Source organism: Crocodylus siamensis, chromosome 2 (genome assembly GCF_052110815.1).
Source record: "Crocodylus siamensis isolate JL-2025a chromosome 2, ASM5211081v1, whole genome shotgun sequence".
Taxonomy (NCBI): Eukaryota; Metazoa; Chordata; order Crocodylia; family Crocodylidae; genus Crocodylus; species Crocodylus siamensis.
The window spans coordinates 54,372,174-54,395,673 of NC_143396.1; the positions used below are offsets into that span (position 1 = coordinate 54,372,174).

General features: G+C 43.7%; 1 protein-coding gene and 1 pseudogene across 2 annotated transcripts in view; one reads left to right on the plus strand and one right to left on the minus strand.

Moving 5' to 3' along the window:
* The window catches only part of TEC (tec protein tyrosine kinase), an 88,589-nt gene that overhangs the window by 54,980 nt on the left and 10,109 nt on the right, over positions 1-23,500 (minus strand). For both annotated transcript variants that reach the window (XM_090035886.1, XM_090035885.1), the window contains exon 2: positions 2,983-3,165. In XM_090035886.1, coding sequence (XP_089892012.1) covers positions 2,983-3,120 — 138 coding nt within the window. In that variant the 5' untranslated portion in view covers positions 3,121-3,165. The remainder of the gene's footprint in view (positions 1-2,982; positions 3,166-23,500) is intronic.
* On the plus strand, positions 371-512 carry LOC149870249 (U2 spliceosomal RNA; annotated as a pseudogene).

Below are 23,500 nucleotides of genomic sequence, written 5' to 3' on the forward strand. Positions count from 1 at the left end.
TAATCAGCTATAGAGATCTACAATTTTTGCCACTGATCAGAAAAATAGACTTCTTTCCACTTCAGTAATTCAGTGACAGAGAGGCCATCTGATGTCAGTAATTTCTCTTTAACATAGCAAGTAGTATTGTCACCAACTTGGGTCTCAAAAATGAAAAATTGCTTCAGGTGCATCTATTGATTTGACTCAGAGTATTACAATTAGCATGTAAGGATGTCAGTCGAGAAAAACAGAAACTCCTCAGGCTGGCGGTAAAAAGATGTTACTTTCATCTTTGAGCCAGATTTAACCCAAAACAAGACATAAATCATTATGTAGCCATCCCAAGAGGATCCTGAAACAGCAGCATATACAGAAAAAGAAAAGAATTATCCATTTCTCAAGATAAGTACCCACACAGAGGACTCTGCATTCAGTGGATTTTTGGTCCTGGGTAGTAGAATTGGAGCTTGCTTCATTGCCTCCATGCATTGGCCTGGTACTGCAGTGCTTCCAGGAGCAGTGCACCCCCTTGGGGAACATGTCACAGTATCAAAGACAGAACTTAGTTACTTCTAGAGATGTCAGTTCCCTCACAGAGTAGAGCTGGAAATCATGGGCCTTAAAATGCCTGGCCATGGATGTCTACCAATGGACCCTTGAACAAAAAAAGGTTGAGAACCAGAGGAGTAGACCATTTGACAGAAACAAACCTAGAACTCAGGTACAAGTGAAGGCCTGAGGATGTAATCATTCTAGACTACAAAAGCATCCTGTGGCTGGAGCTAAATATATGTGGACAACAGCAATGATGATGTTTGCCCAGTTTTGTCAAGGACAAACTGTGTTTAGCTTCAATTGAGTTACTATGGTTAAATGATTTACACCAATACATGAGAAATAAATAACAATGTAAGGGCAAAATTCTATCAAACTAGCTAATTGCCCATCATGAATGACAGGAGAGGGAGGCAGGTGGGGACGGAGCACCTCCACCCAGTGCCCTGTGGTCCTACTGCTACACCTCTGGCCCCGTGGGCTTCCCCCTCGCCACTCCACCCTGCACCACTGCCAGCACTGCACCACCAGCATGCCGTGCCACTGCTGCCTCCAAGGAGCAGGGCCTGGGGGGAGTGGGGCAAGGCCAGCACTGCCCCAGTCTCTCAGTCCCCGCTGTCATGGTGGCACTCCCATTTCAAAACAGCTGGCCCCAACTCTGTCCGCTGGGGGTGGGGGGCACCCCTTGGATGCAGTGGCAGTGCCTGCAAGGAGCAGGACTGGTGGACCTCGCCCCCCTCCCCCCGCTCCAGCCCCTCAGTCCCCACTGTCATGGCAACGCTCCAATGACAGACAGAACTTGGTGGCCCACATGTGTTTAGTGGGCTAGGCCCACGGGTCTTTTTAACCAAATAGCGCAATGACAGACAGACAAAGGCTTTTATTATATTAGACTAGCCAATTGCCCATCCAGAATGATGGGAGGGCAGGAGTGGGCACAGACGGAGCACCATGCCACCCCCATCCAGGCCCGCTCCCCCTTTCCCTCCTGCTTCCACCCTCCCCGCCATCATGGCGATGCTCTGCTGTGCCCCCACCTCCTGTCCAAATGCTTATTCACACTCTGATTGGCTGTTTCATTCAGCCAGTCAGAACGCAAATAAAGCGCTATGGACAGCCAGACAGATTAAGAATTTTATAATATTAGAATATTGCTGGTTTCTCTTTACACTTTCATTAGCTACTTTCAAAAAAAAAAAAAAAAAAGAAGACAGACAAGTCTCCAGAAGAGGGAAACAAAAGGTTCACAGTGAACATGTTCAGAAGCAACTTTATTCATGGCATATGTGCACTGCAGCCTCATGGGATATTTTAATGTAGTTTTTCCCCCACATCAGAAAGCATGAAAAAGTGCACTGTTACTGCTGTACTCTGTCTCAGTTTCTGCAACCAGTTCCTTTCTTTCTATTGCTCTGTCTTCACTGCAGTGCTAGCGTTGGTGACTGAGACCCAGATGTAGGCAAGAATAAGACACAACACAAACTTATACCCAAATCTGAGTTCTCTCTGGTAAGTATTTGTCTGTAAACAGTGCTAGGCTTTTAGAAGAGTTATCCATAGCTCTTTACATGGCAGTAAACTAAGCTGCTTGAGTATTATTGCCTAGTGAATTATGGGAGATCTTGTCTGTCCTTCAAGAGACATGGTGAGGGGGGTTGCAAGAAGGCACTGGAAGGCTGTCAGCCCTCAAGTAATTAAGCCTGCATCTTCAATGCAAAGGGTGTCTGGGGTTTACCAGCCCAAGTGAAACTAGCTTTAACCCATATCCTCAAATATATCACGTAGCCCAGGTTAACCACTTCCACACTTGGGTAAAAGGGTTTTGTATATGGGACTGATGCAGAATAAGGTTCTTATAAAGTCACTCAAGGCTCTTAACTGTATGTAAGTCATGAGTGTGTAGAAATATCCAAGCAAGCTTTAAACAAGCAGAATGAATTGGGTTATGCTTACTTCCATGCTGCAATGATCAGATGGCTTCAGATAGTTCTATATGGTGCTGTTGCAGAACAGACATACCCACCTCTATGAGAAAGCCTGCAGGTATGAACAGAAGGCTTGATGTGGCAAAGTACCCCGTAAATAATCTGACACCTGCTGAAGCTTCCTTTCCTCGAGGGGCTGGAATTATTGTCCTACTTGGACAGAACTATTTAACTATTTTTGAGCAGAACTGTTATTGAAATACTTTTAGGGATTACTTGTTTAGATATTTATTTACATTTGTATTTCAATGGGTTTATTACCTAAATGTCTGTTAAGCTGTGCTATGTAAAGCTGTGTCAGAGAAATGATCGATGACAGCTCCATTCAGTGCCATCCACACTCTTGACACCTGGAGCACTCAGTTTCGATATTCAGCAGGAAGAAAGCAAATAATAAAAAGCAAGCATCTCTCTCAGCAAAGAACAAAGGCAACATAATATAAAACCATACATCTCCTACCTCTGCTCGACCTTCATAGTACGTTAACACTGACTTTGTAAGCACAAAAAGTCTCTCTTTATAATTTAAGGGAGAAGTCCTTTTCTTCTGTTGCGACCTTTTAATCAACATTTCCTCTAAGATAGTGTTCATATTCATTTCAGCCACTTGATATCACTGTTTCTAGCCATTGAATATCAAATCCTGTAAGGAGCAAAAAAGAAACAGTGGAGTGACAAAGATTGTTGCAGATTAACACAGACTGCTGCTACAAATTGTAAAAGAAACAGATGGCTCTTGCATGTGAAGCAACTTGACAGCTTAAGAAACAATAACTTATACTAAGCATTGTGGAAATAAAAAGTTAATTATTAGCCAAGAATGTTCAAATTTTGTTCAACTGAGGGCTACCCTACCACATTTTATATTGACCAGGGACAACCCTCATGTTGTAGGCAATGAAGGGCACTGCAGTTAACTTCATGCCAAGTATAAATGCCTCATAGATGGAGCAGGAGGACATGCTTAGGTTTACACATCTCCATGAACCACAGATGCATTCACCATGAACATCAGCACAAGGTTTACTGCAAAACCTTTTGACTCGCACACAAAAGCAGTGTATAATAATACTTTTGTTTCTATTGGTTACCTACAAAATATTCACCATAAACCCTGCAGGTAAATAGCTGTGCAAACACATGTTGCACAACAGGCAGTCTAATATCAGCAAGAGTTGCTTCACTACTTTAAAGCTGGTCATAACATAGTTTCAGCAGTTACAAAACAAAGTATAATTGGTCTTCATTTTTTTTGCATGACTCATGGCTCAGAAAACTTAGAACTTACATTAAAAAGTTAATGGTAAACTAATGCACAACGTAAGTAAAGTCAGGAATTCAAGATAAAACATGCAATCATACAATCAAGAAAAAATCATGCAATCAGTATCAATGTGTGTTGACTTTTATTACAGTTATTTGAGGTCACATCAGCAAAGCAATCACAATTCATCAAACACTTGCACACATTATTTTGTGCATGTGAACTGCATATGAAAATGTTCACATGAACAAACAGCAATATGCAAACTTGAAATACAAATCAATAGAAGCCAATATCTTGAAAGTTCATCTCAGAAATTATTTTGACTAAAATTGTCAAAACCACTAATGATTTGGTATCAAACTTAAAAAACCACACAGGCAGTTTTTCAGAAAGTGGCAATCATTTGCCTTATGCCCTAAAATGACTTTGATTGGACACAAATATTAGTGCACTGAATCTCTAGTCACATTTGAAAATATCAGTGAGCTCAGATGGTGTTGATATGAGAAAACTAAAACATCTAAAAATGAGTAGGCTTGTTTGAAACTAAGTGAAAAATGTCTTTTGTACATCTTGAAAATGAGCTCTCAGGATCCTTGATTATTGGTAAAGGGACTATCTAGCACCTGTTTATAAAGGAAAATGGAAGACCCAGAGAATAACTTTGATGGCTACACAGCTACTGGAATGTATGAATCAACTTCTAAGCATCTAAAGGATAACAAAGAAGTAAATAAACAACCAACATGAATTTCTCAAAAGCAGACCATGCTTAACCAATTTCATTTCCTTCTCAGAAACCGAAAGGAAATATGGATGGATGGGGGTGGGGAGAATACAGGATGCAATAAGACTCAGTATTTTTATACCCTCTCCCATGACATTTTCATAAATTAAGCAAATAAAATCTAGATCTGGGCTGTCCAACTGGCAGCCTGTAGGTGGTTAACAGGTGGCCGCTCTGACACACGGTAGGGCCACCACGCACAGCTGACTCAGCCCACACTGCCTGCACAGCGATCCTGGAGGGGCTGCCCTACAGCAAGTGATCTCTATGGTGTGCAGCCCCAGGAAATACATGCCACTGCTGGATGCACCCCTGGCTACAGGGAAGTTTAACCACCTTAGTATAGATGAAATTCCTGTAAAGTAGGTTCAGAACTGGTTGAATAATCATGCTTAAAAATAAGTGATGAAGAACTTAATATCAAACTGTAAGAAGGTACCGAGTGGAGTTCCCTAGGGGCCTGTTCTAGTTCTTCCACTATTTAGTATTTTCATTGAACTGCGTAACATCTTGAGATCCCTTCCAAGCACAGATTTACCATGAGGCACTAGCTACTGAAAATGTCAATTCAAGTTTAGAAAAGACCTAGGTAAATACAGTAGTTCCCTAAACCAGCAATGTTTCCCTCCTATCAATAATAGGCGTTTACTAGGGATCTGTGAAACGGACCCTATTAGATTCAGATTCAGCCTGAATCAGGGACAACTATTCAATTAGTTGATTCAGATCACTGTCCCTGATTCAATCTGGCTGAATCCGAATCTGAAGATTCAATGCTGAATCAGAGACTCAGCAATTCAGACATAGACACAGCCTTAAATGTTTTTTCTACATACCTCGAGGTACCATGCATGGAACGCGAACGCTGCTATGCTGGGGTGGATGGAGCGTCCCACACGAGTGCAGGGGAGTCCCCTGCATGCTCAATGGTGAACCTGGAAGAGGATCAGAGTACTTCCAGTACACTTCTGGGTCTGCCAGAGAGTGTATGGGGCCCCCCCCCCATCCCCGCGCCTCCTTAGCTCAGCAGTCGGCCGCAGGAGAATCCCAGGTGTCCCCCCAGACCCAGGAAGCACCAGTCGCTGAGCTGGGAGGGCAGGGGGGGGCCCCCCAGTGTGCTCTCTGGTGGACCTGGAAGTGAACCAGAAGCACTTCTGGTTCACTTCTGGGTCTGCTGCCAAGTGCGCGGGGAAGCCCCCCACGCTCCTGTGGGACAAACCATGCACCCCAGCATCACAGCATTCATGAGCCACCTATATACCTCTAGGTACCAGAAAAAAAAAAATTTAAAGCTCTGTCTGTGTCTAAATTGTCAAATCTTTTCGAATCTATTCAGCCACCAAATCAGACCAGATTTCTGCCAAATCAAATCAGGGACTCAAGCTCCACACAGCCTTAGTGTTTACAACCATCTAAAATTTCCAACATATGCTCCAATTTATCATGTGGAATATATAAAAAATAATCCACAGAGTGCATGTATATTTTTCCTGGTAACTTCTTGAGGAGGATATGATTACAATTATGATTTAGCATGTGTAAAGTGACAAATTTAAAAAACTTGTGCTAAAAATACTCAAAACCCGCAAATCTCAATATTAAAGTGAATTTTAAACAACATACAGGTCTTCTGGGTATATCTGTCTTAGTGCCTCTCTTTCTCCTTTAGACCCCAGTCCTTTATTCTTTTTGTTTTAAAAATTAAAAAGTCGTATGTAAAATTAATTTTCTGGTGACCGCACGTAAGGCTCCACCCTTCTCATACTAATCACTACTCCCTCACTAACCCATTTTTCTACCAACTCACATGCAGATACATTCCTATTCATGGGGAAATCTAGAACTTTGAAAACGTGTACACATGGAGAAGTGTATCATCACTTATAAAACAAGACATGGGTTTTTTGGGTTAAAAATAAGCTATAAACTTTACTAATAGGTTAAGTGTGTGAAATACCAGCACAGCTAACAGACAGCAAAATTGCAGACCAAAGGATAGCTTGATTGGTGGAACTATCAAAACCATTAAAAAGAAGAAAGGGTCTGTAGAATGATTATCTTAGAAGACAAAAAGTAGATTACAATTAAACCATGAAGTCAAGTGACTCCTTCCCTACTGCCTGACTAGAAATGCTGCTGCCACTGGATTTAAAATTTTGGGTGGACCAGGAATCAAAAGGGGGTGTGACTGCACCAGTGCCACCCACCCCCCCGCCACATCTGCCTGTTCCCATCCTTCCCTCCCCAATTCCAGTCTCTCTCACACATTTGCCCTAAGCTTTCTTTAAGTAAGCACTCATACTCTTTCTATGTGAGCCTGACAAGAATCACTGTTTGCCTCAAAGGCTATAATCCCAGAATTTTTGTCTGTGTTATTAGCACTTGAAACATAGAGGAGTAAAATAAGCAAACCAGGCAACAAAATTAACCGGCATTTCAGCACCCAGGCATGCTAAAATGTTACATCTCTGTGTCAAATAAACTCAGTCTTAAACCACAAATATTTTTGACAAATCTGATAAAGTGACTCATCACTTATTTTTTAAAACAGTCACTATCAAAATCTACTTCCCATGGGCAATTATTTACACTGAACTGTCCAAATTAAATGGAGCCATCTGCAGTTAGGAACCGACTCCCCTGTTTGCAAAACGTGACATGTAATCTGTATTTTTGTCACCACTTCCACTCACATAAAGGGAGTCAGTACAGTTAAAACCCTCGTGATACTGTTCTGAAACTTTCTCATTGCATTTCTAAAAATTTCTTAGAGAAGAATCCAACTTACCTATTAGGAATGAAAATAAAAATATCTGGACTTCCTAGTGGTTTATAGTGCCTCCTCCTCCAACTTCCTCCAAGCACTCTGCTAAACCATTCTTTACAAACTGAAACCAGCCTTCACGGGCACAATCACTCGGCGCTGTTCCAAGAAGCTGAAGGAGTTTCAGGGTGCCACCCTTTCCAAGCTCTCTCAATACCAGCTGTCAAGGATCTGCCCCAGTTCTGGCTGGTCTAGCTTTCCTAATAGCTATTATAATCTGATTTGCTGAGATGTTGAGTCTCCACAATTTGAGAGAGAGTAGATGTTCAGTACCTCCAGCAGGGGAGGGGACAGATCAAGCATTTGAGACTCTTCTCTTTAAATTGTCAGAGTTTAATACTGATGCAAGTTTCTCACATACACATTCTAATCTACTGCCATAGTATCATAACATGTCCATTGTGTTCCTCATGAACAGTTTAAATAGGTGGGAACTTTATCCCTTAGTAGGGATGTACACAACACTTAATATGTGCATACTAGTTTTCCTCTACAGAGCTCAAACCTCTTTAAAAAGGTTCATACTAAATTTCCTTTTTTCCCAAATGTGGAAACCAAGGTATGGAAGGCTTGGGTGACCAGTTTCATGTAACAGGAAGTGTCAGTTCTGAAACTTCATCTTCATTGTATTCATTCATTGACAGTTATAATATTCACAGTAAGCTAACTGATGGATGCTCATAAAGGTTCTTCTAGCAGTAGAGTTTCACAGTAGATGTTCCACTAAATAGCAAGGAGATAAAGAATCCAGTCTGCTCAACTTCTTTCTGCATCTGGTAGACTGAATAAGGTCTCATTTTAACAAGCAACTATCACTTTATCTAGCACAAAACTGCACATGGTTCACCAGGTAGTTTCCAAGTGATTAGAAAAGCCAAAACAAAACACCTTTCTGGAACCATAACAAACAAGCAGCAACAGAAAAATATTTAATCTTGAATGTCATTGTTTCATCTGTCAGAAGAAAGAAACTAAAACCAGGCTCGGAACTCTACGTTCCGTCTCCTCCTTAATCGAATTACCAGTAGTTCAGGTTCTGTGATGCAAAGCCTCCAAGCTAAATTGACGGGCTTCTATCCAAAACTATTCATCAGGCAGAGCCAGAAAATGCTTACATTAAATTTTTTTGACAGCTGCTTCTTCTCTCCTGCACAAGCACTCTTTTTTGTTTTGCTGATTGGACCCATCAGGCTGAATAACAATACTGTTACATTAATATAAAAATATCTAGCCTATTACACAGCTTAAATTAAAGCAACAATATTTCACTTTTTCAATTAAAAAGGAATTATTTTTGAAGTACCATTTGTTGATTAAATTTTTATAACACATACAGACATCATATTTTCAGGCCAAATCTGTAACCCATTCTCATAGTGAGTAGCATTTATTCAAGTAAGTAAACGCTAGTATGGGCTTATTCAGATGAGAAACTACTCAATATAAACCAACATAAAGAACACAAAAGTGAATTCTTCAAAGAGACGAAAAAGAATCTCTCTTCTAGCATAGAAGCAGTATAAAGATAGAAGTTGCATCTGACAAATGTTAAAAATATATATATTGTTAAAGAGAAGTTTCATGGAAATAAATATAGCAAAGAAACTCTAACCAAAGTCTGTCATATGATTTCAGAAGTGGAAACTGGAAAAAAATACTGCAAACAAGATTTCAAATGTATTCTAGTAGCAAAAAGGAGAACCAAAATTTTTTGCTTTATATCACATGATAGCAGACTCTCAAAAACAGCCCCACCTTTTCTGACATACCTTAGACTTTATTTTAAACAGGCAGAAATGTGATAAACATTTTCAAACAAAATTTCAAACTGTACTCAAGAGATTTGCAAAACCTTGATCTCCGTGCAAAAGTGGACCCTTGCATAAGCAAACTGGGTAATTAAATGCACAAACCATCCACTGTACAAATAAAATGGACTATCTGCTTCAGTAAATACTACCCAAGTGAAAACCCTTGACCTACAGCAAATTCTCCAAGCCAGATAGAATTTGGAGATGAAAAGTCCATTTTTTTTCTCCATAGGGGCAACTAATATACACAAGTGGTGGCATTCCAAGGAAGATCTGTTACAAATATTGGACATTGAGGTCCACAGTTTTATTTACTCTAGTATAAAACAGGAGTAAGTCTATTCAACACAAGCACCAAGGAAGAAAACTACTAGGCTAGAGACAGAAGTTAAACATAAACCAGTTTAAGTGATCAGAAACAGGTTTAAACCTGTAACAGAACAGAAGTCTAGTATACTTAAACCACTTACAAAATGGCTGAAACTAGCTGAAGATAACCTTGGTTAGATGCAGTATCAGACTTAACTGATTATGACCAAACCAGTTTATGCAGCTTCTGTGCCAGACCCCTTCCTGGTTCAAATTAAAAATCACAGTCTCCCAGCATCCCAGGATGCTTTGCGGCCCCAGGCTGTGCTGTCTGCTCCAGAAAAACAGGGTTGGCCCCACCCCCCTGTTCCCTAGCCAGAGTACTATCACTGCTCCGGCTGGCTGGGGGAGGGAGGTGGACATCTGGCTCTAAACCCCAGCTGGGGTCAGCAGGGGCAAAGCAGCCCTGTGTTTAATTACAATTGGTCATAAATGTATTCAGGTCCTTTATGAATCAAAATATACCTCCTGACTATGACTTTTTCCAATAGCACATTCAGTCTGACGGACTACAAGTACCTCTTGAATTCTTAGTGGGTTTTCTTCATTTTGCCTTATGGACAGTGAATTCTTTGGGCCAGCAACTGACTTAGGATTGTTAACTATCCATTTACAAAGACAGCTGGGGGAGGTGGAAGGGGTGGGAGAAGTCAGGCTAAAAATACCTGTTTGTAAAATACATTAAAAAAATTAATCAGTTTGTAAAAACACTAAGCAACTAGAACTTGACTGAAGCTCTGTGGTCAGAAAGAATCTGGAGGCAAACTGATGGACAGACAGAGCATAACAGCATAACCTGATGGCTGAGCAGGAGCGCTGCACCCTGCAGCAGCCTTCTGTCAGGGATCTGTATACCTAGACACCTACCCCCATAGTCATTGTTGTTTGTGCTGTCTGTAATATTGCTGGGTGACTTATAGCCTTCTTTTGGGGTCCATGCCTTGGTCCATGGCAGCACAGTGCAAAAACATTGCTGCAGTCAATGATTTTTTGCTGCAAACTTTATTGATAATTTTTTTTTTTACAATTTTTTTTGGTGTTAAACACCTACATTTAAATGCAGCCCTTCTAGCTGTAGCCTGGCAGCATAGCAGAACAGACTACATTTATATTATGTAAAATACATATCAGTAAAAACACCTCTCAGTAAAGAGTTTGGTGGTCATATCAATAAAAAAAAAAATTCTTGGATTGGCAACCCTGAATTGACCCTGGGTCTCTGATGCCATATAAAGCACAAAAAACTTCTGTACTAGAAAATAAATATACAATAACGCACTTTTAGTTTTCTACTAAAGAAGCCTTTAGTTTCATAGTTGTTAAGGGCTGGAAGGGACCCTGCAGATCACCGGGTCCAGGCCCCCTTTCACTTGGGCAGGAAAGACTGCTGGGGTCAGATGACCCCAGCAAGATGGACATCAAGACACTTTTTGAAGATCACCAGAGTGGATGATCCGCTTCTGGAGGGAGCCTGTTCCAAACTCTCAGTACTTGACTTGTAAAGAAGTTTTTCCTCATGTCTAGCCTGAATCAATCTTTAATCAGTTTGTGCCCATTATTTCTAGTCCTCCCCAGGGGGGCCTTGGTGAACAGTTTCTCCCTCAGGCCCTGATGTACTCCCCCAATCAGATTTTACTGTGAAGCTTGCTTTCAATTGTTGTATTCAAATTAAAACCCCATCTGTGTCTGTTTTTGTTTAACTGATCAGTTAAAAATCCAAATATTATAGTCTGGTGCATAGAAAAATAGGAACATGAAAAAAGTTTTTAGAAAGAAACATAAATTTAAAAAATTTAGAAGTCTCTCTCACCATGGTGATCCTTACGCTTCCTTGTGTTAGTGTTTCTGAACCAGTGGGCCGCAAGAATATCTGAAAGGGTAATGAGCAAGTCCCAGGAAAAGGTGAGGAAGAATGGGTTTCTCCTTGCAGGCTGGCAGTCTTCCAGCCTGCAAGGGACTGCTTGGGACAATTGGTGGCAGCAGGTTCACACGTGGTTGGCATGCAGCCAGGCAGGGTTGTAGGAGCAGCCCCAGCATCTGGATGCAGGTAAGTATATGAGGAGTAGGGGTTGGAGAAGCAGGGCTTGGGGACTGTCTGGGGCCTTGTGTATGAGAGTGGCTGGGTATGGAGGGGATGGGTATGTGTTGGGGGGAGTGCCTGCTGGCGCTGAGGGAAGGTCACCGGGTGCCAAGACTGCGTTGGGGGTGAGATGGGGAAGGTCCTTTGGGGTGGCAGGTAGCTGTGCGGCTGGGCTGGCAGCACCAGGGCCAGTGCCCATACTCTAAGGGACGAGGCAGCCAGGAGACGCTGCTTGGAGGATGGGTGAGGATGTGGCTAGGCTGCCTGGCATGCAAGAGCTCCAGCCCAGGGCAGGGGGTGCCACAGGCCTCCCCGTCTTCTCCCTCCAGCCTGTGCCAGGGTTGGACTTGCTCTGCTGCTGCTTGCATGAGCTGGAACTGCTGTAGCCACCAAACTCCAGTCTGGGCAGGACAGTGACAGCTGGCAAGGCTGGGGTGGGGGCTGGGGCATGAATGAGGGGCCCTGGCAGGCCCAGAGGGCTGTGGGTTGGGACTGGCCCTCAATGTTTACAAATGGGTCCCGACACATAAAAAGGTTGAGAACCACTTCTCTAAGTCCTCTCCTTCGAGTGGGTTAGAAAATGAATCTAGTACTTGTGGAAGTGAGAAATAATGGTACAGGCTTAAGGAACAGTGCTGGCATACAACTCTAGCACTAAACTTCAGACCACAACAAAGCCTTGTTTGCTTTTTCTCAAGCAAAGACTGTTAATCACAACATCTTGGTATTATGCACCAGTAAATTCCAATAAAAGAGACTCCACAACTTCCCAAATTCCACTCCCTCAGTTCTAATAGCAAAGAAGCTTTTCCTGATATTTGGTCACTTCCTCTATTGCACCTATATTGTAAAAGAGACCTTAGAGCAACATTGTAAACACAAATCATATATTGTATAGAGCTTTGGCCACAGTTCCCATGTTATAGACAGTAACAGCAGCAGCACTTGAAGGTGTCTATGAAGGTGAAGGATTAACATATTAACTTGTTTCAGTCTGGCTCCTTCCTGAATATGGACTGCAGCTAATACCATTTTTCACATATTCATCATATGCACCAAAATAAAAACATTGTGTATGGTCTTTAAATCAAAAATATGATTCTTCTTTACAAACTTCTTTGTGTCACTGTGTGTCATGCCAGTTGGGCAGACAAGAGGATTTGCCATGCTCACACTGTCATCCCAGTGCTGATTAGCTCTAAAATAACGTTCAAGACCCCATGAACGTCATTTACCATGAAGCAGTAAAAAGAAAGAAAAAAAAGAAACAAAAAAGCAAGCACTCCTGCTACTCAACCCCCAATATACTCAGGGACTGAATGTAACAAGCAACATAAGACAACACACATAGCCAAAAACTTAACTGCTACAACAGAAGTACCAGTTCTCACAAACAATGACAGGTTATTTCTGGCTGTGCACTGTTCCACAGCAACATAAAAGGCTGCAGTTGTCATATAATTGGAGAGCAGTTCTTTGTGTTCTGGAGTGTGGCAAAATGTACACTAAGCAACCAGCTAAAACCCAAGAATTCAGCTCATAGCTCTTACTACTGTTACTGTTTCTGTGCCTTTCACATTTACAACGAACCTATGTCTTGTACCTCCACTGCACAGCAGCAACATCACCAGTTTCATAAAAACAGGTATTAAGAGTTAATGCAAGATCATCTCGGGCAAAGCTATAAACAGAACTTCTCATACAGTAAAGTAGCTTTGTCATAGTTTCATAGTTTCTAGGGTCGGAAGGGACCTGAGTAGATCATCTAGTCCGACCCCCCGCCATGGCAGAAAATAATACTGGGGTCAAACGACCCCAGCAAGATGTTCATCCAACCTCCTCTTAAAAACCCCCCAGGGTAGGAGCCAGCACCACTTCTCTTGGAAGTAGGTTCCAGACCCTAGCCGCCCTGACCGTGAAGTAGCGCTTCCTGATATCTAGCCTAAACCTGCCCTCTGCCAGTTTGTGACCGTTATTCCTAGCCACCCCTGGCAGTGCCCGGGGGAACAGTGATTCCCCCAATGCCTGCTGATCCGCCCTGACTAATTTATAACAGGCCACAAGATCCCCCCTCAGCCTTCTCTTTTGGAGGCTGAACAGGTTCATCTCCCATAGCCTCTCCTTACCACAGTCCCCCCATTTCTTCATGAGAAGGGGGTGAGAGACAGTCTCAAATGCCTTCCGGAAGTCCAGGAAGACTATGTCCACTGCTACCCCTGCATCTAATGATCTGGTAATCTGATCATAGAAGGCCACCAGGTTGGTCTGACAGGACCTGCCACTGATGAACCTGTGTTGGTTGCCCCTAAGTATGCAGTCCCCCACTGGCCTCTCCTGGATGTGTGCCAGCATAATTTTCTCAAACAGCTTGCCTAGGATCGAGGTAAGACTAACTAGCCTATAGTTTCCTGGGTCCTCCTTCCTCCCCTTTTTGAAGATGGGAACCACGTTGGCCCTCTTCCAGTCCTCTGGCACCACACCAGAGCACCACGAGTGCTCATAAAGCCATGCCAGGGGTCCTGCAATGACCTCGGCCAATTCCTTTAGGACTCTAGGGTGGAGATTGTCCGGGCTGCTGACTTGAATATGTCCAGTCCCTCCAGAAGCCCCTTAACTAGTTTCACGCTAACCTTTGGCCCAGGTGTGCCTCCCCTGGGGCGCGAGGGGGGCCCAGAAGGGAGGTGGCTGTTCTGGTTCCTACTTAGGAAGATGGAGGCAAAGAAATTGTTAAACATGTTAGCTTTGTTTTCTGGTGTGATGACCAAATTTCCTAACGCACCCTGCAAGGGCCCCACATTACCCGGGAACTTCTTTTTGCCCCCTATGTATTTAAAAAAGAACTTCTTATTGTCCTTAATCTGAGAAGCTAGTCCTAATTCCATCTTTGCCTTGGCCTTCCTAACTGCCCCGCTACAACCCTGAGCGACTGCAGAATAGTCATTCCTGGTGATGACCCCTTCTTTCCATTGGGTATATGCCTCCTTTTTAGCAAGGAGACATTCCTGGATGCTTTTAGTGGGCCATGGAGGCTTGTGTGCTCTCCTGCTCCCTTTGATCCTCGTTGGGATTACCTTCCTTTGGGCTTGGAGGATCACCTCCTTAAGAAGCAGGCACTCTCCTTGGACATCTGGCTCCCCTCCCCTCTGGGACTTCAGCGCTTCCCCAACTATCCTCCTTAGCTCATTGAAGTTTGCCCTCCTAAAGTCTAGGGCTGCTGCCTTACTGCATACCTTTGCCACCTTGCACTGGATGGTAAATTCCAGCAGGCGATGATCACTGTCGCCCAAGTGGTCAAGCACCCGCAGCCCCCTCACCAGGTCATCACCCGTGGCCAGCACTAGGTCCAACAGGGCGTCCCCCCGGTGGGGCTGTGCACCTCCTGGGTTAGACGGAGGTCCTGCACTCTGTCTAAGAACCTCCGTGAGCAGTCAGACCTGGCTGACTGCTCCTCCCAGCAGATATTCAGGAAGTTTAGGTCCCCCATGACTACCACATCTTTAGCCTTCACTACCTCCGTGAGCTGACCTAAGAATTCCTGGTCAAGCTCTTCCCCCTGGTTGGGAGGTCTGTAGTAGACCCCCACTGTTAAGTCTCTCTCCCCTCGACTGCCTTGTACTCTAACCCAAAGCACCTCGTACCACAACTAATTACAGAAGATGGCCCCATTAGCCCAGGTGGCTCTGTGGTACTGTGACAGGAGTATCAATATCGGAGCCTTTCTGGGAGTGGCCCCACCCTCCTGTAATGGCCAACTGCCTGCTTATTCTCCTGCCACGCCCTGATCTTACTTGATTAGAAGATGGTTGTAATCAGCGGGAAGCTGCCCATTTCTCCACGCCCTGGTGACGGGGGCGCTACCTGCAGCTCCTTTTCCTCTCCTACACCACAGCCCAAGCCTTGCATATAGAGTTGACGTAGTTTGACCTGGGCCTTGTTATGTTCTGGCCCTCCTCTTTACTCCCGGGGCTCCTCACTGCCCCCTCTCTCGCTCGCTCTGGGGCTCCTTGCCACCCCCTTCTCTCTCTCTGGGACTCCTCGCTGCCCCCTAGCTCCGGGGCTGGGGCCAATACACCCCCAAACAAAGCTGCACCCTCTCCGGCACCAGGAGACCCCACGCTACTGTAGAGCTCCTATGAGGCCTCCTCCACCCCAGTAGCCTCACCCGGTCCTCCGGTCAAAACAGTAAATGTAAAACAAAGCCCCTGGGCTACAACATAAAAAACTTAACTGTCCGGTCAAACAAAAATCTACTCCCTACTAGAGAGTGAGGGAGCAGGGGGGAAGGAGGGCTCCCCAACCTCAACAGTGACCAGGGGATGCTCTCAGTCCCAGAGTCCTCCCCTCTGTCTGTCCGAGCTGAGTCCCTACTCCCACAGCTGCTAGAGAGGGACTGCCCTCCTGGCCTCCTACCTGGGCTTAAGAAGGGATAAGCCCTGCCCCTTCCTGGTCAGCTGGTTTTACCAGTTGCCCTGGCAACCAGCATCTGTGCAGCCCTAGTGACTGGCAGCTGAGCCTCCTCCTTTCTGCCACTAGGGGTCTCCCCAGAGCAGTCTCCACTCTCAGGCGCAGGGCACCTGAGTGCACTGCGACAGGTACCGACTAACAATCCCGCAAGAAGCAGTTTATAGGTGTTCACAGTTCCATTCCGAGACATGCAATTCTCTGGTTCAAACCTTTTAAATCTAGATATCATGGACATAATACCTACAGATGACTCGAACACAGACATTGTCACACCTGAGCTACACTATCTGTAAATCACTACACAACAATTTGTTCCTATCAAAGTAAATAATTCTGATGCTTACAGTTCCAGTAGTTGTGAAATACCCTGGCAATGTGCTTATGTTGTTTTTTTGTATGGGCTGATATATAGAGAGGATTAAAGTATGCTTTTCCAGTAAGTGAAAGAGGTCTATGGATTTAAAAACACTACTGATGACCCACATCAACGGGGGGGGGAGGGAAGACGTACATACCTATGACTGTATAAAAGTTAGCTTGCAGAGTCTGTGGTAATTTTTTTAAGGATTTTGTATTACTAAACTTTATATTTAGAAATGAATGTAGATGCCAAATGTAGATTCATTATACTGTATATTTGTGTTTTGTTAAAGTGCTTCCGTTTAAAATCAAGGTGGGGACGAAGAATCTGAGACCAAACAATGTGGGGGAAATTTGTCCAGTGTCCAGAAGCAAAAGTTCCCATCTACATGAGGCTTCAGAAATACCACTGCTTGATTTTTTTTTCCTGAAAGCAAACCTCCATTTTGGAAGGTACAACACTTGAACTAGATACCTGTAGGAACTGCCAGTGACCTGCAGAGCCTTTTACATGTAAGCCGCCAGTATGAATCCTACTGAACTCAACAGGGATTAAAAATTGTTCCTACTCAGTAATGCACAGTAGCTCATGTGTGGCAAGTTTGGTAAACCCTTGTTCCAGCTACTATGTCACAAAAATCACCATTGTGCTGTTTTCAGGATGGGTTTTATTCTCTCTCATCATTTTATATAATTTTATATTTTATAAATTTTATTATTTAAAAAATAAATTTTATTATTTATTATATAAAAGTATTATTATTTTAAATAATTTATAAATTTTATATAATCATTTTATATAATGCTTAGGATAATACAGCCACAGGCCTAGTTGAATCTTTTAGTGGAAGTTCCAGTAACAAGAGTCAGAATGACATTGATATAAATTGGGAATCATTGGCAACAGTGTAACTACACACATTTTTGAAGTGGGCATGGGATGCTTAAATGCTCAGAAAACACATTCAAAACTATAGGGCCATGTGACTAGAAGGACTACCCGTATCATGGAATCCAGTCTCCTGCAACCACAGGTAAGTACGTAACATTTACCCAGTAGGGCTGTAACATGAACTGAACTAATGTAGCTAATGTTAACACAGAGTGTAATAATAGTGAAACGTAACCAAGTTAGTCTTGTCCTGTAAGCAACTTGAAAACTTCATTTTGTATCCTTCTGCTTGACATAAGTAAATAAACTCTGCATGGCCTTTATGTAGGAGTGTGTGTGAAAGGGTGAATGGTGAGAGAATGGCATAGAGACAGGAAAAAAAAGATTGAACTGTTTATGTAAGCAACAAGATGCCAAATGTGTAAGTTACCAGTCAGTAAACTAATTAATGGATGGCTGAAGAATCCCTGAGGCCTAGGACACATAGGAGATAACGAGGAGGAGAATTGCACACATCCTGCCAGATGGGCAGCAAGGACACTCCAAGGCTGAGATAACAACTTTCACAACCAAATTGACCCTGGGCTGAGATGAGCAGAAAATGAATGAAGAACAACTGCAAAAACAGAAGCTGGGTATGGAAGCACATCCACATAAACTCAACCAGAAAGCACAAACTTGATATTTAGCTTTATGGAGGAGCGGGGAAGAACCCTAAAGTATACTATAGGAGGGGAATACTGCCCCTGCAAGTGCAAGAAATTAGCTAGGCAAAGTAAGCTACAGAGAAAGGTAAAATACCTTCAACACTGCTGGACAATCTAACCTGCATAAGAAGAGAAAAAACACCCTTTTCTGACCCTAGTGATCAAAAAGTGTAAATTGGTTGGCTGTAGATGTGTTTAATCCTAAACACATGAGCAACGCCTACCTATCTACCATGTACCGGAGGAAAAAAGGCAAACAAACAAACAAATACATACAATCCAGAAGCCAAGTAATGTATTTAGCAGAAGAACAGAAAACTCTCCATAGCTCCTGCTGGCAACAAAGAGAAGCCCAGAAGCATGGGATTAACAAAAGGCTGTTCCCAACAAATAGTGTAAACATTTAAAAATTCAAGAGGTAGATAAAAAGACAAATGAAGCAAAACCAATCCAAAACAGACTACTCATACCAACCTGCCTTACTTGTACAAAGAAAGCCATATAATCCTTTGTAGCCTGAAATAAAGCATAACTCCAACTTGTGTTTTGAGGGCAAGTGCCCTAAGATACTGCAAGCCTAGCACCAACATTCAACTTACACCAACCCTCAGGAAACTACCTGCCACCCAACCTGGGACTATTTTGTCTAGCTTTAACCTTTGCCCCCAACTCCTGTTCTCCCTGTAAGCCAAGTGAAAAATCCCCACACCACCTGATACCACATATGCAAACAACCCAGACAGCAATCAAGTTTTCTTTCAAGCTCTTTATGATAATATCAAACACTTAAAGCAGGGATGGGCAAAATGTGGCCTGGGTGCCAGATGCAGCCTGCCAGGCCACTCTATCTGGCCCATGGGGCCCCTAAAAAATTTAGAAAATTAATATTAATCTGCCCTGGGCTGCCTATCACACGGCCCTTGATGGTTTGCCGAAACTCAGTAAGCATCCCTCTGCTCAAAATAATATCCCTCCCCTGACTTAAAGCCACATGTTACATGCTCTAATTAACTACTCCAAGGACACCTTTATCTCCTCCATACATTTCTCAAGCTTCATCTTGAATCAAGTCAGATCCCTTACTCTTAACTACTTTGTTCAGAAGACTATTCCAAACCTTCACTTCTCTAATGGAAACAAAAACCTTCTAAATTTCCATTAACCTAAAACTTATTCATGACCAATTTGTGCCCATTTGATTTGGAACCAATAATGTCTTTTCATTTAAATAGTTTTCCTTCCCTGATAATCTGCCCTGAAATGTATTTATAAAGAATGTTTCAACTTTTTGTTTTGCTAAAGTATATGCACCAAGCTCCTTTAACCTCATCTCACAGGACACATTCTCCATCCTCTAATCATTTAGAGAGTCCTTCTCTGCATCTGTTCCAAATTAAATTAATCTGTTTTGAACAGAGGTGACCAGAACTGCACATAAAATTTTATGAGATCTTATCAATACTTGGTATTATAAATTAGTATTTTTTTAAGTCTCAATAAAAGGGCATGATTTTTAAAAAAAAAAAAAAAAAAAAAAAAGCTATCCACGGTTCTAAAAAAAAAAAACTGCTCTGCAGATGAGCAGAGCAAGGAACAGTTCAAGACCGTCCCAGGGAGTCAGTCCTCCAACAGAGATGCTCTGGTGTTAGCCAGAGCATCTCTTTCATTCTCCTGCTGCCTCAGGCCCTGTGCTGTCCAAGGTAAGGGGGAAGGAGGGACGTGCCCAGGGCTGCGGGTGGGTATGGACCCAGCCCAGCCCTGTGCGGCTCACTAGTCCAGCTTTGCACCTGAGGCACGCACAGAACCAGTGCCTCCCGGAGCTCTGTGACCCACTCTGGTGCAAAACTGGACTAGTGAGCCACACGGGGCTGGCCCATGTACTGCCACATGTCACCCCGCCACAAGCACAGCAAGGCAGAGGCAGGACCTGGTGCAGCACAGTGTGGTGTGGCACAGCACGCGGGGACAGCATGCCAGGCCCAGCCAGATTCTGCTGCCCCTGGGGCTGTTCCCATGAGAAGCTGCTTGCCCTAGGCTGTTCCCTGGGTCCTGCCAGCCCCGGGGCTCCTCGCATGGGTCCTGCCACCATGGGAATGGCCCGGCTGGGCAGCAGGAGCAGCCCCAAAGCCGGCAGAACCCATCTGGGCACAGCATGTGGTCCCCAGGCACCGTACTGGGTCCTGCCACCATGGGAATGGCCTGGCCAGGCAGCAGAGGGGCCCCAAGGATGGTGGTCCCCATGTGCTGCGCCAGGTACTACCATGAACAGCCCGGCCCGGCCGGGTGGCAGACAGGCCCCAGGACCCAGCTGGGCCCAGCACATGGTCCCCACATCTTGCTCAAGGTCCTGTCACCATGGACCAGCCCTGCCAGGCAGCAGAGAAACCCAAGGGCTGGCAAGACCTGGCTGGGCCCGGCATGCAGTCCCCATGTGCCGCACCAGGTCCTGCTGCCATGGCTCAGAGCGCCCCATTCCTGCTGCTGCTGCTAAAGGTAAGTTATGGGCCCTGGGTGGGGTGGCTGTGGCCCTCCAGGGGGAGCTGGGACCATGGGCATGGGGGGCTGGGGCCCTGTGGGGGGGCATTCTATGTGCTGTGGGGGGGCCTGCATCCTGTGGGGGCCAGGGGACCCACCCCTCCTAAGCAGCCCTCCCACAAGGTCCCTCACACCCACAGTCCCCCCAGCACCCCAGACCATCCCACACACCAACCCACATCCCTCCACACACAGCCTCCCACCTTCCCCCACACCCTTTCCCATCCTCTTCCTGCAAACACAACATCCCCCCATCACACACCCATCATGTGCAAAGAAAACCAAAAGTACACATCAACACATATAACTATTTAGAATTTACTTTATCATGATGATAGAGACACTGGTAGGCTTCCACATCACCAGGTACCAAGTGGCCAAGTCCCAGAAGCTCCTGAAAGCAAGTAGCCCTGAGTTGCTTGCCAGGGCAGCTTTTTGTATGGATGGGGCCAGCACAGGGCAGCTTTTTATACTGTTGGGGACAACACAGGTACTGGGCCCGGGCTCTAGCTCCCCCTGGCTGCAAATCTGGGAGGAGCCAAGCAGGGTTATTTTGCCCCAAGTGGCACAATTTGCTCCTCAATGAAGTGCATGTCTGAGCACATGCGCTGAGGCAAAAAGCCCTGGCTCAAATTTGCACTGCTTCTATCTGAGCTGCTTCAAGCACATGTGCTTGCATTGGTGGATGTACCCCAAGAGGCAGAACTTTGCTCTCTTGGGAACTGAACAGTATGTCAGTTGCTATTGCATACTAACCTAAGAACTCCAAGTCACTCAGAGGACCAAGCATTCATTTTATAATGGATACATAACAAGTTGGATCATTGTACTCAGAGTAGTTTGCAGTGGGTTAATGTCTGCCTATTTTGGAGGGAAGATTTAGTGAAGTTTCTCAGGGACCTGGTATTGTCTGATGATTTGAAGGATGGGATTGAGTGCACACCTGTTAAAATTTGCAAATGACAAAATTGGAGTTTCAGCCATATTGCTGAGTAAGATTAGGATTCAGACTGACCTAGAAAAATGGTCTGAGATTTATCAAATGAAATTCAGTATGAACTTGAAATAGAATAATTGAATGTACAAATACAGACTGAGGAATGACTGGCTACTGCAGAAAAGGACCAGGATGATAGTGGATTATAATCTGAATACAAAACAAAGAATCTGGGATATATGAACACAAGTATCCCTTTTCAGTCAAGGAAAGCAATTCTTCTGTTCTTTTTGATACTGTTATAGCCTCACTTGGGGTAGTACATCCTGTCTTGGGCACCATACTTAATGAAAGACATGAACAAACAGGAAAAATTCCAGCAGAGAGCAACAACAATTATTAGATATCTAGGAAACATGACTGACGAGGAAAAGGTGAATGAACAAGGATTAATCCGCCTGGAGAAGAGATATAGATACAATTTTCAAATATCTAAAGGGCGTTTATACAGAAGATGGTGATGGACTATTCTCTGTGGCCACAGGGGACAGAACAAAAAGCAATGGTCTCAAATTGCAAAAAGAGAAACTTAGGTGTGATGCTGAGATGAGCTTTCCCACTTTGAGACTGGGTAGCTAGTTCCAATGTTTAATCAGAGAGGTCATGGAATTGTCATCCTTGGATGTTTTTAAGAGCAGGTTAGACATACACTTAACTCTAAAATTCTTCCCCCAACCTTTTGCACATGGCTACTGATTGATTTCTATTGTTATATCTCTGTATACCTCCTTCTCATCTGAGATGGGCCAGATAGGGATTGGGTAACGAAAAGCCAACAAGCAGCTCAGTTGTGTGAAGAGCTGTTTCAGTAGCCCTGTGCAAAAGGTTGGGAGAAGAATGTTAGAGGAAGCAGGTTGTGAGAGGCTTTGAATGAAGCTTCATTTGCTTTAAAAAGGGGGTTGAGACAAGACAAGAGGCACGTGCGCGCTCATCTCGACATGCCCTCAATGTCTTCATTATGCTATCGTGGAATATTTGGATGTATTTTCACTGGATAATTATTGCTTCCTGGCATGCATGTACAAGACTGACTTCAAACCTTGCCTCTCATGCTCGTGCAGATACTGAAATGAGTGGGCCAGATGATTTTAGGGACAGGAAACACTACAAGTTCCTGTTTGCCAAGTTTCCACTACATCATTTCATCAGGATACGTCCCTTTTTTGTGAAATAGGGACTCCCTGCATATCCACTTAAATCTTAAGAAATAAGCCAAAAATCTTATATTTGTGAAATACCTGCTGTCTCCCTAATTTTCTGACACTCCAGGGTGTCCGTAACAGTATGCTTTTTCCTTCTCTCCCATGGAGATGCCAGTAATCTAATACTGATAAGATTAACATTGTAACCAGTTGATTTCACTATCATGTAGAGTGGGTTTAAAGGACAGTGCCACAGAGCTGATACACTGTTCTTTTTTTTTTTTCGTGCTCAAACACCACATCCTCCAATACCACATCCTCCCAATTTAAATCTAGTACAGACAGCTTCAGCTGAGAAAAAGCAACAGTATGGCCTGCTACAACTAACATCCTGGATTAAGCACTAGAACGAATATTAGGTTACAATATGAGTCGTAGAACTAATACTATTGTATATTAAGCATAAATTTAATCTATTATTTTGAGTTTTGTCTATTGAGTTTTACCATTTTAGCTATTTACAAAAGAATGTTTTTCCTTTTACTGTATACCTGAACTGTGTTCATTACAATTAGGATTACACCAAAAAGACACTAGTTAATATGAGATTTTTTTGGTCGTAAACTTTCACAATGCATTGCTTTTCAGGAGAGATACTTGGAGGAATTATATTTTTGTTTTCATTTTAACATTGTTACAGGATCTCTTGTGAGGAATTAACCTTAAGTTATGCCAGTGGTGAA